The 16,396-nt window shown below is 56.0% G+C and overlaps 1 protein-coding gene across 3 annotated transcripts; it reads left to right on the top strand.

Annotated features, from left to right (window-relative positions):
- Positions 1–1,205: 1,205 nt before the first annotated feature.
- Slc35c1 (solute carrier family 35 member C1) lies at positions 1,206–11,801 on the top strand. 3 transcript variants are annotated; one of them, XM_021729639.3, is made up of 3 exons: positions 1,206–1,544; positions 3,102–3,631; positions 7,661–11,801. In XM_021729639.3, exons 2-3 carry the CDS (start codon positions 3,133–3,135, stop codon positions 8,215–8,217), a joined length of 1,056 nt encoding a protein of 351 aa, XP_021585314.2. In that variant the 5' UTR covers positions 1,206–1,544; positions 3,102–3,132; the 3' UTR covers positions 8,218–11,801. The 3 variants fall into 3 exon arrangements, with proteins under 3 accessions (XP_021585314.2, XP_021585315.2, XP_005330089.2); XM_021729640.3 differs by having other exon boundaries at positions 1,540–1,679; XM_005330032.5 differs by lacking the exon at positions 1,206–1,544 and having other exon boundaries at positions 2,438–3,631.
- The last annotated feature ends 4,595 nt before the right edge of the window (positions 11,802–16,396 follow it).

Raw genomic sequence — 16,396 nt, 5'->3', positions numbered from 1 at the left:
CAGACATGACATCATCTCACCTACAAATTAAGTGTTATACAAAAATTATGGGATGCTATTATGCCAGGACCAAACCCCTACACTAGGCCTCAAAAGACCAGACCAAACCAAAATGGAATTACTAGCTGCTAAGTAGGAACTTTTAAGGGCAAGCACCTATGCTTGTGGGAGGGGAAGCAGCTGCCTTTTTAGACTGTTAACATCCTTCAAGTTGCTTTTCTTCAGATTAGGCCCTCCAGAGAAGGCTTCAAGGAACAGGTTTAGACCAGCCAGAAGAATGTAGTCCCTTTTCTAGAGGACCTAGAATAAATTTTGCTCGTTATAATCTAAATTATTATTATTATAATGCTAAACTCTCCACCCAGGAGGTGTTCCTCACTGTTGTCTTTGAATAAGACCCCGATGAAGACGCAAGGTTTGAAATTGCGCATGCGCAGGAAAGCGCCCCCACCATGGTGTCAAGTCTTTCCATTTTGGATATAAGTCTCCTCAGTAAAAGTCCCTTGCTTCCTTTGCTCTGAGAGACACTGCTTTGGGAGTCACCCTACCTGCTCATTCTACTCGCTGCAGGTAATTGACCTTTCTTCACTCTTATTTTCTGGAATTGCTCCTTGGTTTTGCACCACCAAGGGGTGAACCCAACGGGCCACGCCAGAGTCACTGGTGCTAAATGAAGTATGATCAGATGAAACTCCAAGTGAACAGATCCCAAAACAGACCAGTTCTTGAAAACAGGAGATTCCAGTTGACCGAGTTAGAACAATAAGGTCTTTCTGCTTTAATTCTTACACACACACACACACACACACACAAAGTAATCTAAAGTAATTTTATATGTCAACCAAACCATTTTTTCTATTGTTCAATTTCCTTGTTCCTACTTTACAAAACCCACTGTCTGTTCCTGCCTGATGGGAGCGCCCATTCTGTAGAATGGAGGCCACCCTAATCCATGAATCATTTATATATTTTTTTCAATCTGTAACTGAGTTGCAATTTTCTTTTGAACAATTGTTTTATTTAATGGCATTTGAAATATTACAAACATGACAGTTCCTTGTTCAACCACACAAGCTTGGAGTTTTGAGCAAGGAGGGCCAGAACCCCTGGATCCCCCCTGCCCCACCCACCTCCCCCACCCCCACCCCGCTTCCTAGTCTGACAATGAAGGGGCCTGAAGCCCAGAGGAAACGGGCTGCTCAATGTTGGGGCTAAAGCGACAACAGAGAGAAGTCTGTCCTTCTGGCGGCCCAGTAACAGAACTCGCCCTGGGGGCTGACTTCCCCGGGGCCTGGTCCCTGGGAGGGGCGGGGAACCCTCCACGGTTACCAGCGGAATCATCCGCGCATCCTTCTGCGCGCGGCGGGCCTCGGATGCTGTCAGGTCGTGGGACCTGCCAACCGCGATAACAGAATCCAGGAGCCCCAGGCGGGCTAGGGCGGGGTAGCGGGGGCGGGAATGGCCTTGGGAAGACGAGGGAACCAGCTCCCACTATCGGCTGGATAACGCCCCGCCGCCTCCGGGCAGGACGAAGCTAGCTTCGGGTAAGGCCGGCTTCGCGCCGGCGCCCGAGACCGGGCCGGGAGCAGGAAGTTGTCCCCCTGGGGTGCGGCTCCTGGGTGCGGCGCTGCAGGTGCAGCGTAAGGTAGTGCAGGCCGGCGTCCCGTGCGCTGGAGGAGGTGAGCGCCAGGTGCCTTCGCAGCCCGGGAGCGCGGACTTGGGCACCGGAGCTGGGCTGGCGGAGGGGACGGTATTTTCCCGAATGGGGTAGGAAAGGGGTGTCGAATTGAGGCTGAGAGCTAGGATCGACCCATCAGAAGGGTTCCCTAATGCAGAACCGGGGCCGACGAACTGATGTCTGCAAGAGACAGTGTGGCCTCCGGCCTCTGGAATGTTTCTGGAGGTCTCGGGCTTGGGAGAGGGAGTGGGAGCAGTGAAAATGGGAGGGGGACCGTAACAAGGTCTGGAAGAAATGACCTGCGCTCTGAAGAGAGGCGCCGTGTCGGTATAGGGACTGGTAGAGGACTGGGGGCAGTGAAAAAGGAGGCAGGAGGGCGTAACACGGGCCGGAAAAGTGACCTGGGCTCGGTAGAGGGCCAAGAGGTGTAGAGATGGTGCCAAGACTCTGGGGCGCATCCCGATTCTGAGAGAGGGAGAAGATGGACCCGAACGGAGCCAAATGGGTAGTAGAAGGAGCATCTGGAGCAAACAGTGAGGATGGGCGGGAGAGGGTGGTAGAGCCCCTCTAGGAACGGGGCGAAGCTCAAGCATCCAGAAAAACCTTCGGTGACTGTGAACTGCAGAGCTCTGCGGCAGGGCAGTGAGCTGGGGCGCAGAGGCAGGTCAGACAGGCCAACGCGGGCTCCGGGAGGCTGTGGCTTTAAGAGCAACCCGGGGCGTGCGGGCTCTTTAAGGAGGGGGCTGGGGGCGTGTCAGGAAATGAGCCTGGGCCCGCCTCGCCCGGGAGGCGGCCTCGGACGTCCGGAGGCTCCGGGGCCGAGCCGAGCGGGAGCCCGCGCCGGGGAAGGCGCGCGCGGCGGCCTGGCGTCCGCCCGGCCTCCACCCACATCCCCAAAGCCCTGCTCCCCGAGCGCTTGGGACCCGCGCTGCTCCCCTCCTGCGCCACTCCGCGGCGCGCCCTCGGCGCCGCCCTGGGCCGGCTCCCCACTCCCCGCAGACCCCTCGCCCTCGAGCCCACGCCTCGCTCCCTCCACGCGCCTCCGCACGCGGCCCGCGGCCCTCTCCCCGCCCCGCCCCGCCCCGCATCCCGGCGCTTCCCGCCGCCGCTCCTGCTCCTCTCCCCCGGTTTCCCCCTGCGACGCCTCCCCACTAGGCCCCAGCCCCGGTCCCTCGCTGCACCGCTGTCCCGGGCTCACCCTCCAGGGTCTTTCTCCTGAGCTCCCAAGGAGGGAGCCAGCGGTGGAGCAGGACAGCTGTGCTCACCCCAAAGCAGAACTTCATCCAGGAGGAAGGAGGCCGTTAGGTCACCCCTATGTGACAATCGAGGGCTGCGCCTGCAGAAAGCAGCAGCTCCCTGCCCTGTCATCCAGGGAATCCGTTCTGGCCGCCCTGTGACCCAGCTCCTCTGCTACCATGAACAGGGCCCCCCTGAAGCGCTCCAGGATCCTGCACATGGCGCTGAACGGTGCCCCCGACCCCTCTGGAGAGGCCGAGGCAGGCAGCGGGGAGAAGCCCTTTCTGCTGCGGGCACTGCAGATCGCTCTGGTGGTCTCTCTCTACTGGGTCACTTCCATCTCCATGGTGTTCCTCAACAAGTACCTGCTGGACAGCCCCTCCCTGCGGCTGGACGCCCCCATTTTCGTCACCTTCTACCAGTGCCTGGTGACCACGCTGCTATGCAAGGGCCTCAGCACGTTGGCCACCTGCTGCCCTGGTGCTGTGGACTTCCCCACGCTGCGCCTGGACCTCAGGGTGGCTCGCAGCGTCCTGCCACTGTCGGTGGTCTTCATCGGCATGATCACCTTCAATAACCTCTGCCTCAAGTACGTAGGGGTGGCCTTCTACAACGTGGGCCGCTCTCTCACCACCGTCTTCAACGTGCTGCTCTCCTACGTGCTGCTCAAGCAGACCACCTCCCTCTATGCCCTGCTCACCTGCAGCATCATCATTGGTGAGTGATTGGCTGGGGCCCCACCGAATAGGTAGGGCTGGCACAGGGCCAAACTGTAAAGAGCAACCAATCCTTCCAGGCACCTTTGTCCTAGTTCCCTTGGTTCAGCAGTCAGAGAGGAAGAGCCTGGGGCCCAGAAAGAACACATGACTGCCCAGGGTCATGTAGCAAGGTAGTTGCCCAGCGTGTGCCAGAGTAATAATTGCAATAATAATAGCAACAGCGGCAGCAAAAGTGACTGACATTGAGTTCTTAAAATGTGCCAGGCACACATATCCAGGCACTTTACCCATATTAACTAATACTCATTACAAGGTCGGATTATAACCCACATTTACAGAAGGAAAGCCAGGGCGCGGAGAAGTTCAATAACTTGTTCAAGATCACAATGCTGATCACTGGCGAAGCGGCCACATGCTTGACCCTTTGTTGTTTCCCAAAAGCTCAAGTGTCCTGAGTACCCATCCCCCTCTCTTTGTAGAGGACAGTGCATCTTAGTAAATACACCATCACCCTCTGTCCTTGCTAGCCCGGATACCATCATCTCAGACTTGACCCTCAGAAGAAAATTACTGATAGTGGTTTTATGCTCTCATTTCACATACAACATCTCCTTCGACTGCCCAGAAGTCCTGTGTGTGATGGTATCCCATGATCATCTATCTCCATGCAAATGAGGAAACTGAAGCTCAGAGAGGTTAACTTACTAGCCCGGGACCACAGAGCTGGCAAGTAACCAAGCTAGGATGTAAATCCGGATTGGCCAGACTCCCAGGCCTATGCTTCCAGTCTGCTCTGTTCTTGAACACTGGAGGCCAGAGCTTTACTGTCCAATTCAGGAGCCACTGGCCATGTGCACATTGGTTAAATGAACTTTTAAGTATTCGTTTCCTCCTATGCAAGGGTTATCACCAGATTCTGCAGCCGCGTTTCCGGTGCTCTGTGGCCACATGTGGCTAGGGGCTCTTGTGTTGGACAGCATAAGCCGTAGAACATTTCCTTATTGCCAAGGGTCAGGTGCCTCGCGGTCCACTAGGCTCTGCCACCTAGGAGTGGGATCTTTATTTGCACCTGCTCGGGTTTTTCCTCAGCACCATAACGTGTGGCTTATTTGGCCTACATACGCTTCCCTGGTGTCCCAGAGTCCCCGACTCCGTGCACTAGTGGAGGGGGAAGGGCCCCTCCACACCATCTGTCCTCGAAATTCTCTCTCCTGGTTGAACAGCCATTGGACCTAGGGCTGCTGTGTCTTAGGCCCAAGAGGGGAGAAGAGAGAAGGGCAAGGTTATCGTGGGAGGAGTGGCCAGCAGCCCTGCCCAGGGAACCCCCAGCCCCTGCTGCCTCCCTCTGGGCCTCACCTCCTCTCTGTCACCCCAGGGGTCTCCACTTAAGTGTCTCTGCCTCTGCCAGACACGGCATGGGGTGGGCCTCCTGGTGGGAGAATATGTGTGCCGGAAGGGAACTGAGCCCAGGTCCCCAGAGTAGCCCAAGTGGCCGTTGGCAAGATAGCTGCTGAGAAGGCGTCTGCTGCTGCAAGACCTGCCCCTATCTGCAGGTCCCCTTCCTTCCTCCTTTGGGAAGTATGTCTCAGCTACTACTCAAGGCCCTCCTCCTGGCCTCCCATGTCACATAGAACCTCCAAAGCTCCCTCTGTGGGACAGTGCTCTGGGGTCTGGAACCTTGAGGTTGCAGTCCCAGTTGGCTGGGGGGCTGGGGGTGCTGTGGCTAAGCTGGAGTGGCCCCTGTGCCCCCCTGCCTCAGCAGCCTGTGGGTACCTGTGTGCCAGGGCTCTGCCAAGACAAGGAGGACTGCGTGTCCGGGGCCTGGGACCTAATAGGTGCCTGCCGTCCTTTTTCTGAAATAGGTCTCCCTTTGTTGCCCAGGCTTGTCTTGAACCCCTGGGCTCAAGCGGTCCTCCTGCCTCAGCCTCCCAAGCTGGACTACGGGTGCGCACCAGGCGTTGAGCTGTGTCTCCTTTAATACATGCACCCGCTGTTCAGCCAGCAGCGATTAATTGGTCACTAAGCATGTGCCAGGCTTTGGTGTCACAAATTTGGAAAAGGTAGCCTCAGCTCCCACACTCAGAGGGCCTGGCCATGGTGCCTGGCAGTGATAACAGCTCTGCCTGGGGGGTAAGGGCAGCGATGGGGACCCAGGAGGTGTTTGGAGGAAGGGGACTGGGGAGGGGGCCATCTAAGCAGACTTTCTGGGGAAGCCCTGCCTGACGCCAGGCTGCCCAGTTAGAGCTCAAGGGTGACCATGCGGTGCAGGCCTTGGGGGCCCAGGTGAATGAGCCGAATTTTTCTTGACAGCAGTTGGGAGCCACAGAGAGGCCTTGTACCTGCCAGGAACCGCGGGAAGATTCCTCAGGTTGCAAGGTTAAGAGTTGGAAGGTGCTGGGTGCCGTGGGGTGTGTCTCTAAGGAGGAGAATCCCAAGCAACTTAGCAGGGCCCTGTCTCAAAATTAAGAATAAAAAGGGCTGGAGATGTGGCTCAGTGGTTAAGGGCCCTAGGTTCAATCCCTGATACAAAAAAAAAAAAAAACAGAATAAAAAGGGCTGGGGGTAGCCCAGTGGTAGAGCATCCTGGGTTCCATCCCTAGTATCCCCCCACCCACAAAAAATAAAAAAGGGAATAGATTGGTTAGAGTGGGGAATCAAGAAAGTGCCCCAGATCTTTACAAATGAAGGAAACTGGAGCTCTGAGAGGTTAAGTAACTTCCCCCAGGCCACTCAGCTTCTGAAATGCACAGCCCAGTTGGAGGACAGGTCTCTCTGACAACCAAAGCTGTTCCTGCTACCCCATCTTATTGGCTGCTAGGGCAGGAGATGTCATGTGTCAAACCCAGCCCCCACCTTCTGGGAGCATGGGGTCTATCAGATGCCTAGCAGCCCAGGCCAGGCCAGTGGCTTAAGAGGTCAAGGGCTGGAGGTGTCAGAAAGGATTCCTCCTGGAGAGGCCGACTTTGACCTTGAAGGGTGAGTCGAATCCCTCTGGAAAGGAGGCGTCTTCTGGGGCAGACATGAGGCAAGGACACTGAGGCCCGTGAGGAGCAGGGAGATCCAGGTGCTGGTGAGCCCAGGCAGAGACGGGCCGGAGGGTGCAGCGAGCCAGTGTGCCCGCCCAGGCTCAGTGCAGACTTGCTGGTGGGCAGCGGGGAGCTGTGGAGGCTCTCTCTCAGAGCAGGAGGTGAGTCTTGGGGTGACTGTCCCCAGATGCCTCAGGCCAGAGTGATTCCAGCGTAATGCTCCTGTGATGAGGTCCATGGAGAAGAAGCCAAACTTAGAGACCCTGGCCCTGGCCCAGTCACCTTAACACTAAGTGGCATTATCCCAAAGCTGCTCCTTCCAGGTGCCCAGGGCCAGCACAGCACGCTGTTATCCTATGGCCTCTTCACAGTGTTTCTGAGGCAGGTTAAAGCACTGGGCAGTGGTCCGTGGAAGGACGTTCCCCTCTGCTGGATAGGAACGGGGCCTCACTCGGGCCTCTCCCCCAGCCCTGGGATTTTGCTGGGGGGAGAGGGCCGGGTGGATTTGTGGAAGGAGGTATGGGGAGGGCGGCGTGGCCAGGGCCACACAGTGGACTGTGAACTGTGGGGTCAGAGTCTGTCCCTCTCCCCTGCCTTGGTCTGCATGTCGCAGACCAGGTGGCTGAGGAACGGCAGGGGCCGAGTCCCCCACGGTGCTGGAGTCTGGGAAGTTCAGGATAGGAAGGACATCTGCAGAGTCAGTGTCCCTGGGCCGAAGGTGGTGCCTCTGCTGACCGGGCATGGTAGGGCACAGGCCTCTTGCAGAAGAGCACTGTTCCCGACCCTGAGGCCCCTGTCCCTGAGGGCGAGGCCTGCGGCATGAACCTGGGCAAACATTCCGGCCACGTGCCCTTCTCCTTGGCCTCCTGGCCTCCGGGTAGCTTTTACTGCCCTGTCCCTTCCGGTGGGCGCTGTGCCACTCCACCTCCGGGTGCTGTCTGCCTCCAGTCCTCAAGGTGCTCCTCCCCCTCTGCCCCGCCCTGCCCCTCTCCCTGCTGCAGGTGGCTTCTGGCTGGGTGTGGACCAGGAGGAGGCCGAGGGCACCCTGTCCTTGGTGGGCACCATCTTTGGGGTGCTGGCCAGCCTGTGTGTCTCGCTGAACGCCATCTACACCAAGAAGGTGCTCCCGGCGGTGGACGGCAGCATCTGGCGCCTGACCTTCTACAACAACGTCAACGCCTGCGCCCTCTTCCTGCCCCTGCTCCTGCTGCTCGGGGAGCATCAGGCCCTCCTGGACTTCGCGCAGCTGGACAGCGCCCACTTCTGGGGGATGATGACGCTGGGCGGCCTGTTCGGCTTCGCCATCGGCTACGTGACCGGGCTGCAGATCAAGTTCACCAGTCCCCTGACCCACAACGTGTCGGGCACGGCCAAGGCCTGCGCCCAGACGGTGCTAGCCGTGCTCTACTTCGAAGAAACCAAGAGCTTCCTGTGGTGGACCAGCAACGCCATGGTGCTGGGCGGCTCCTCCGCCTACACCTGGGTCCGGGGCTGGGAGATGAAGAGTCAGGAGGACCCCGGCCCCAGGGAGGGCGAGAAGAGCACCGTGGGGGTGTGAGCCTCCTCGGGGACCTGCGGCCACCAGCCCCAAGGGTGAAGTCGGGGCTGGAACCGAAGGCTCTCCCTGCGGACCCCAGGGCGAAGTGGACATTGTTTACAGACAGATCAGAATACGGGGCTGAAAAGGAGCCAGCGTTCCAAGTAGATCAGAAAGTTGCCAAACCTGTCCCCACCCCTGTCCTATTGATGGACACCATACTGAGGGGAGCACCCTGCCCGTCCCCCACCAGGTCCTCTACCTCCACATCACCCCTGGGGTTGGACAGGGCTGCCCCCTCAAGGGTAGTATTGGTGAAGTGAAGTCTCACTTATACTCAAGGGAGATGGGGTGACCCCAACAGCCAGCCCAAGCTGGTCGGTCACTCACATCTCCCAGGCCCTGGGCAGGAGGGTAGCGCTGGCCCCGCAAACCAGCCTGTGTTGGGAGGCTGTGGGGCCGAGCCCGGGGGGCAGTGGACCAGTGCACCCCATTCTCTGTGCTGAAAGCAGGTGAAGGGTCAGTTGTGCCCGTGCCTGACCTGGGAGTGGGCTGGGTCTTGAGAAAGTGCCACCTCTGTGCCCAGGCTTTGCAGCCTTGGAACGTGAGGGAGCCACCTGTCTCTTTCAGGTTGAGTGGAGACATGAACTGCTCCCTCAGTCCCTGGGCTGAGATGAACCTGCCTGAGTCCGCTGCCCTGGGAGGGCCACTCTGGTCTCCGAGCACCTGCCACAGGTACCTGGCTGAAGTGACAGTCTTCTGGAAGCCACTTCTGCCTCCCCCAACGCCTCCATCCCCGGGAGGGGCCGTGGGGCCAGAGGGGAAGCTTCTGCACCGGCTGCTCCCCTCCCCGCTCTGAGCCTCTCCGTCATTAAAAGATCAGCGCAGACACATTCCTCCCTGGGGTCCTGAGGTCGGGGTTCACAGACCTTCCTGTCCCTGCCTTGGTCCCGGGCTCCTACAACAGCACGTCAGACCAGGCAGCTGAGGAGCAGCAGGAGCCGAGCCCTCAGTGCTGGAGGTGGGGAAGTTCAAGATAAGGTGGGGCGCCACGGGGTCAGTGTCCCTGGTCGGAGGTGGCCCCCTGGCATAGTGGGGGCACCGGCAAGCCCCCTGGGCCTCTAATCCTGTTCCTGGGGGCTGGGCCCTGCCACCTAACGCCTCTGAACAAACCCCCAGACCAGAGGTGGCCTCTCGCCACAGCCTCAGGGTTCCTTTCACTGCTCCGTCCCTTCCACTGGACATTGGCACCTCCCGCCTCCTGGGGTGGTATCTGGTGTTGTAGGAACAGCAGCGGAAGGCCAAGGAGGTGTCTGCCTGCCAGCGTCCCCTCCAGCCCCCCCATCCCAGGCGCCCCAGGTGGTTCTCATGAAGTTGGTGGGCCAACGCCCCAGGCCCTGCGCTCTTTAATAAGAAGCCAGCAAAAACCCCTCTGTGTGTGCACCGAGGGCGGGGCCACAGGTCCCCAAGGGGACTTGGGAGCGTGGCCCTGGGGAGAAAGCTCTTAGGACAAGGGGTGGGTCCAGATCCATGCTTCCTTGGCTCCTTCCTGGGAGGTGTGTGGCCAATGGCTGCTGCCTGGGCTCTGCTTCCGTCACTCATCCTCGGTGCTCCCTTCCCAAGGTGCAGGCCATCTGCCCCCCATTGTACACACGAGGACACTGAAGTTCAGAGGGGGCTCTGCTTTCCATAGTGCTGAGCTGTGACCCAGCACCTACCGTGTCCCTGACCCCCGCCCAAGTCTATTGAACCCGCGGGTCAGGGCTGACCTGTGACTTGCTCAACAGAAAACGGGTCACTCAGCTTCTAAGGCCTTCATTAAGCCCAGAGCTTCCACTCTGCCTGCTTCCCACCTGAGGTCAGCGGCCCCTCCCCACAGATGAAACACAGCCACACAAACGCCGTAGGTGAGACCAGCAGAGGGACCAGCCAGTCAACCACAGAATCTAAGGAAATCGTAAACTGTTGTGAGCCTCTAGATTCTGGGTTTTTGCAGCAATAGTTAACTAATCGGTGGGTGGGACAGAGTTCTGTGAAGGAAACAGGTTTCAGAAGGGCAGGAGCCAGCATCCTGTAACCAGCAGCAGCAGGAGTTCACAGACCTCCAGCCGGAGCACCCCACGAATCCCCACAGCTCACTTGCAAGGTCATCCCAGCCCCTGAAGGGCAAGGCACCCCACTTCCGGGCAAGGACAGACCATTGCTGGAGGGCCTGTGGGTGGGCCCCAGAGGGTGCTGGGACAGCAGCCCCCACGGCCCTGGAGTGCTCGTGTGGTGGACACTGATGGGTGAGAAATTGTGACCCAAAACGTTTTGATTTTTTTTTCCTGATTTGATATTTCTTTGTTCAGAAAATCCTCTTTGGTTTTGAATTTGCCCAAGCCCTTTATTTTGAATTAAGGAAACTAAGGTCTAAAAAGGTTAAAAGAAGTTTCTGAGGTCACAGAGCAAATGACTGGCTGAGCCCACAGTAGAACATGTGTCTCCAAGATGCTGTGTTTGCTCAAGGTCACGTGGCTGACTGGCTTTGAGTTATTTTTTTTTTAATATTTACTTTTTAGTTTTTTAGGTGGACACAATGTCTTTATTTTATTTTAATGTGGTGCTGAGGATCGAACCCAGTGCTTCATGCATTTGCCAGGCGAGTGCGCTACCACTTGAGCCACATCCCCAGCCCTGAGTTATTTTTTAAATTAAGCAAACACTTAACCTTTTCTAGGTATGAGGCACTGTTGAAAGTATTTTTACAAAATTTCAATTCATTTGATCTTCCTGACAATCCTATTGAAAATGGGTATAATCATCATTTCCTGTCTTACAGACCAGAGAAACTGAGGCACAGAGAGACTGAGTAATTTGAGATCACACAGCTAATAAGTGTCAGAACTAGAAGTTAAACCCAGGCAGCCTGGCTTTCAACCAAAAAACCATGGTGCTTCCCTAGTATAAAAAATATATATATTATTTGGGGGTTCTCTATCATCATAATCCCATAATATAAATAAAGGTAAGATAATCTAAAAGTGAAAAGAGTCCAAGTGTTAGGGTCAAAAGATCCAGACTCAAAGCATTCACTAGCTGTGTGGGTGTAGCCAAATCACTTACCCTCTCTGATCTTATTCCTCATAGGAAAGAAAGTTGTTCTATATTAAGAGAGAACAAGGTGACTTAAGGAATCACTATATGTGAATTTTAGTTGCCAGATGGGACAACTGAGGCCCCACAGGGTCAAATGACTTGCCAGTACATGACAACAGAGCACAGCACCCCACTCTCCTGGTCCACCTCGACTGGCCAGCTTCCCACGGTACCTTGCGGATGAGGAAGCTGCCTGCTTGGTCCCAGTGTGTCCCCCAAAGTTGAAAATTTAATCCCCAGTGCAGGTGTGGAGAGGTGGGGGCCCCTGGAGGTGTTCAGGTCCTGGGGACGGAGCCCTCGTTAACGCATTAAGGTCGTGACTGCAGAGTTGTCATTTGGGGAGTAAGTTTCCTATAAAGGCAATTTCAGGGCTGGGGGCTGTGGCTCAGCGGTAGGCCACACGCCTAGCACGTGCGAGGCCCTGGTTTGATCCTCAGCACCAAATAAAAATAAGTAAATGAAATAAAGGTTTTGTGTCCAACTACAACTAAAAAATAAATAAAAATGAAAAGCACGTTCAGTGAGCTGGCATGGTGGCGCACGCCTGTGGTCCTGGCAACTGGTGAGGCTGAGGCAGGAGCGTCCCGAGTTCAAGACCAGCCTTGGCAGCTTAGCAAGACCCTGTCTCAAAAGAAAAAAAAACAAAAAGAGGGGCTGAGGCTGTACGCAGCTCAGTGGTCAAGCACCCCTGGGTTCAGTCCCCAGTACCAAAAAAAAAGTCCCTTGCTGCCCCCCCATCCCCTCATCCTCCCCCACCCTCCCTCCCCCTGCCACGGGGTGAGGCAGGTGGCAGGCCTCCCGGAAGGTGGCCCCCTGACCCTCTCTCCCCTGGCATCAGAACGACAAGAAATGCAGCTCCATCCTTTGTAGATTAGAGTCTCCGTGTTCCATTGTGGCGGGACAAGGACACCTCTCCCCAGACACCGTCCTCACCCGCCTGCTCTTTGGTTTCTGTGAAAGGGCTAAATTTAGGACCAGAAACCAGCTGAAATGGGGTCACAGAGCCTGCTGTGTCGAAGCAGCTGGTCCAGGTGGGGGAGGGAGGGAGGGAGAGGGCTGTCACCGACACCCAGTGGGACATGGTGGCCTTGGACCTGGGGATGGTTTGGAAATCAGTCCAGCCCCAGATTCTCCTGTCCAGCCCCGGGGCTCTGAGGAGCCATGTGATGGGCAGAAGGGGCCAGAGCTACCCGGAACCCCCCTTCCCAGCCAGTGCCCTCCCCCTGAGCATGACCATGGGGTTAACTATGACAGTGGTTAGTTACCGACATGAGTTGAGCACTCACTGCGGCCACGTGCTATTCTCAGCACTTGACGTATTTACACCTGAGACAGAGACTGGTAACATCCCCGTCTCAGACAAGGGGACCAAGGGTCAGCTGCAGGCCCCAAGCCACTCCGTAGAGGATAATAGGACTCTGACCCACGGCCTTTGCAACCGTCAGGCCTGGCAACCGAGCCACCCCTGCAGCGACCGGCCCCAAACAGCAGGACTTGGGCAACGATGGCCAGTTTCCTCCTTACCCGGCCCCACGGCGCCATCCAGGACCAGTCTATCAAGCGGCTGCCTGCCTCCATCTCCCACCTCCACTCCAGCGGCAGCCCACCCACCCGAGCTTCCCCTCTCCCCCACTCTAAAGCTGTCCCCTCCTCGGCCTGCCTTAGAGACTGTGACCGGGGCTGTCTAAATGGACAGTGGTGGGCCCTCTTGCTACGGCCAGCTCTGAACAAATAGCCTCTCTGTGTTTGCATTTGGGTGGCCAACCAGGGGCCAGTGGACCTCGCAAAAGGCCAGAAATTCCAGATTTTCAAAAATACCACTGGGGACCTGGTTTACCTTGCTCCTGGCCATTCTCAACTTCCAGGCCTCAGTGCAGGGTGGCCCTTCGCTGGAACCTGGGTTAGTCAGCTGTCCGTCACTGTGGCCAGATAACCACCTTATGCAGGTTTAATCTGGCTCACAGTTTGGAGGTTCCAGTTTGTGGTCAGTGGGCTCCATGGCTTTGGGGCCTGTGGTGAGGCAGGGGGGACCGGGGACAAAATAGCTCAGCTCCTGGCCAGGCAACAGCACAATTCCCTTCAAGGACATGCCCCTGGTGACCTAAAGATCTCCCACTAGGCCCCACCCCTTCAAGGCTCCACAGCCTCCCAACAGTGCCTCCCTGGGGGTCAAACCTCTTTGGGTGAATAGCAGAATCCCAGTTCAGCCATCTGTTAGCTGGGTGGCTTCATGTGAGCAGAGTTAACACCTCTGCAGCCCAGTTTCCCAGCCATTTCCAAGCTATGTGGCTATGGGCCAGTGACTTAACCTCTCTGAACCTTGCTTGCGGGGTGATCCTTCCTATTCCAGAGCTCAGTGCAGTGATTGGATGAGATTTGCCTGTTGTATGTGTGGCAAAGGATCTGGGACACAAGCAGCAGATGTGATCTCTAGATGGAAGTTCACAGCAGAAAGAACGATGAGGCTCGGTCCCCGAGGCTACGTGGACCTGCTGATCCAGCCTGAGACCTGCCAGAGTAGCTTCCAGCCTCGTGGGTGGGAGAGCAGTGCTGGCAGGAGCTGGAGATGCCTGGGCACTATTGCTGCATCCTTTCCCGCCACCCTCGACCACTAAATGCCTCTCCACTGCCTCCCTCCTTTGTCAGTCTCAGGAGAGATGAAACTATTTATCACAGCAGAACATTCCTAATGAAAACACCCTGTGGGACAACTAGTGGTGTCCACGAGGACCAGCTGGATGGAGACTGCAACGGAGTGGACAGTTCTACCCAAGGGAACCACTGCTCAGCTCCCATCGGGTCTGCCACTTGGGCATGTGGGTCTTGTCTTGGTTCATTTGGGGTTGCTATAACAAAATGCCTGATATTGGATAATATTTAAAGAAAAGAGGTTCATTTGGCTCATGAGTCTGGGGGCTGGGAAGGTCCAACAGCATGGAATCTGGAGAGGATTTCCTGGCTATGTCACAACATGGTAGATGGTATCACATGTGAGAGTGGCTTGGTGTAAGAGGTCAGACAACCAGGAAAGAAACAAGAGACCCGAGGATGGCAGGCCTCTTCTTTTATAACAACTCCCTCCTGTGGGGACTGACCTACTCCTGCCAGACCTGGCCCACTCTGAAGACCAGCATTAACCCCTTCAGGAGTGCAGTCGCCATCCCAGTCACCTTCTGCGAGACCCTGCCTCCCACGGGTCCTACCACCTTTTGGTATCATTTGGGGACGAGCATTTTGCAGGGGGATACCATGTCCAAACTATAGCAGTTCTATTTTGCTAGAACTTCTCGTTTTTCAAGAGAAACCAGAAACCTGGAACGTTCTGTGCAGTCTCCTGATTTTTTAAAATATTTTTTAGCTGCAGGAGAACACATTATCTTTATTTTCTTTTTATTGGTGCTGAGGATGGAACCCCGTGCCTCTCGTGTGCTAGGCGAGCGCTCTGCCTCTGAGCCCCGCCCCAGCCCTCAGTCTCCTGATTTTTGATCAAGGTTCCAATGTTTACAATGCCTTCTGGGCTGGGTGGCGCCTATGCAGCTGGCTTCTGCTGGGGCCACGGTTTCACAATTTCTTTCTTAGTATTTAAATCCCTTGGAAGCGCATCACACTTGTGAGAGGTGGAGTAGGCACAGGACCCATGGGGCAAGGCGACAGCATCTCTGGGAACCAGGAGCCAGTGAGACTGTGGATGTGGCCTCAGTTGACAGGTCGACCCGTGCCGTCTTTCTCCGCCTCCCAGGCGCAGGCTTCCCCTAGGGATCTGTCTGGCTGCTTCCAGGATTTTCCAGAAGCATGAGGAGCATAATAATCGCAGGCCCTGGAGTGTGGGAAAGGCTGTCCTGTCTCTCTTGACTGGGATCTTAACACTGTGCAGGGGAGCAGGAGGGAGCCCGTCGGGGTTCTGGGGTTCTTTTGCTAGTGCTGATAATGACAGCGGAGAGCAATAATAATAGCGACAGCGCCTTGGGTTACTGTGAGGAATTCTTGCACAGGGCATCGAGGTGTATTTTGAAAGGGTGAAACAGTGACTTGTGTCCTCCTAGTTTCCTCCCCCAGTTTCCCCAGGCTCACATTAGCAGGAAAGAAAGACTCCACCAGCCGGTATGGGCACTCTGGCAGCCATCGCTGGGCGTTTACAGATGACCGCCTGTTCCTGGCCAGAGACCCTCATTTTGTTCAGAAGCCAGGGGACCTCTTGCCTCCTTGAGGCCAGGCCCTGCCCCAGCCCCACGGGTGACTCATGATTGGTCTAAACTGTGTCTGCAATTCCTACATATTGGCGGGGCGCGTGTGCGATTCTGACTGGCGAGATCCAAGGGCAGGTAAAGGGGGTCTGTGCTTGAAGATTTTCCCCTCGCTTACAAAGGAACTGGAGGAAGGGTTTAGTAGGGTGCCTGGAACTGTAGTGACCACTTTGCTGCTACAAGGATAGTCAAATCCTAAGGTTGACGAGCCACAAGAGGGCAACTGAGTGCCTGGCCTGAGTTCATGGCACTTAGCATCCTAGTCTTCTAGTTTCTCAGGTGCCCAGTGCTCCCAGGTGCCACAGGACCTTTGTCCATTCTACTCCTACCTGCCGGACTATTCTTCCCTTCTTCCTAGTTAGCACCTCTTGCCCCACTCAGATCTTAGATCCAGTGATATCCAACAAAAACAAACCCAGACTTAGATAGGGAGAGACTTCAGTTGGAAACAGAGACTTCAGTTGGAAACACTGTGGCTCTCCTTAACGACACTGTATTGCACAGTTGTGATTGGCTGAGCGAATAGATCTTTTTTTTTTTTTTTTTTAAAGAGAGAGCGAGAGAGAGGGGGACAGAGAGAGAGAGAATTTTAACATTTATTTTATTTTTTCTTAGTTCTCGGCAGACACAACATCTTCATTTGTATGTGGTGCTGAGGATCGAACCTGGGCCGCACACAGGCCAGGCGAGTGCGCTGCCACTTGAGCCACATCCCCAGCCCTGAGCGAATAGATCTTAAGTGTTTCTGCCACAAATAAGAAGGTAAGTCTATGAGGCGATGTACAGGCTAATTGTTTTAATCACTTTACAACATATTC

This window comes from Ictidomys tridecemlineatus, chromosome 4, assembly GCF_052094955.1.
Source record: "Ictidomys tridecemlineatus isolate mIctTri1 chromosome 4, mIctTri1.hap1, whole genome shotgun sequence".
NCBI classification, from domain to species: domain Eukaryota; kingdom Metazoa; phylum Chordata; class Mammalia; order Rodentia; family Sciuridae; genus Ictidomys; species Ictidomys tridecemlineatus.
This window is presented reverse-complemented; position numbering and strand designations above follow the sequence as displayed.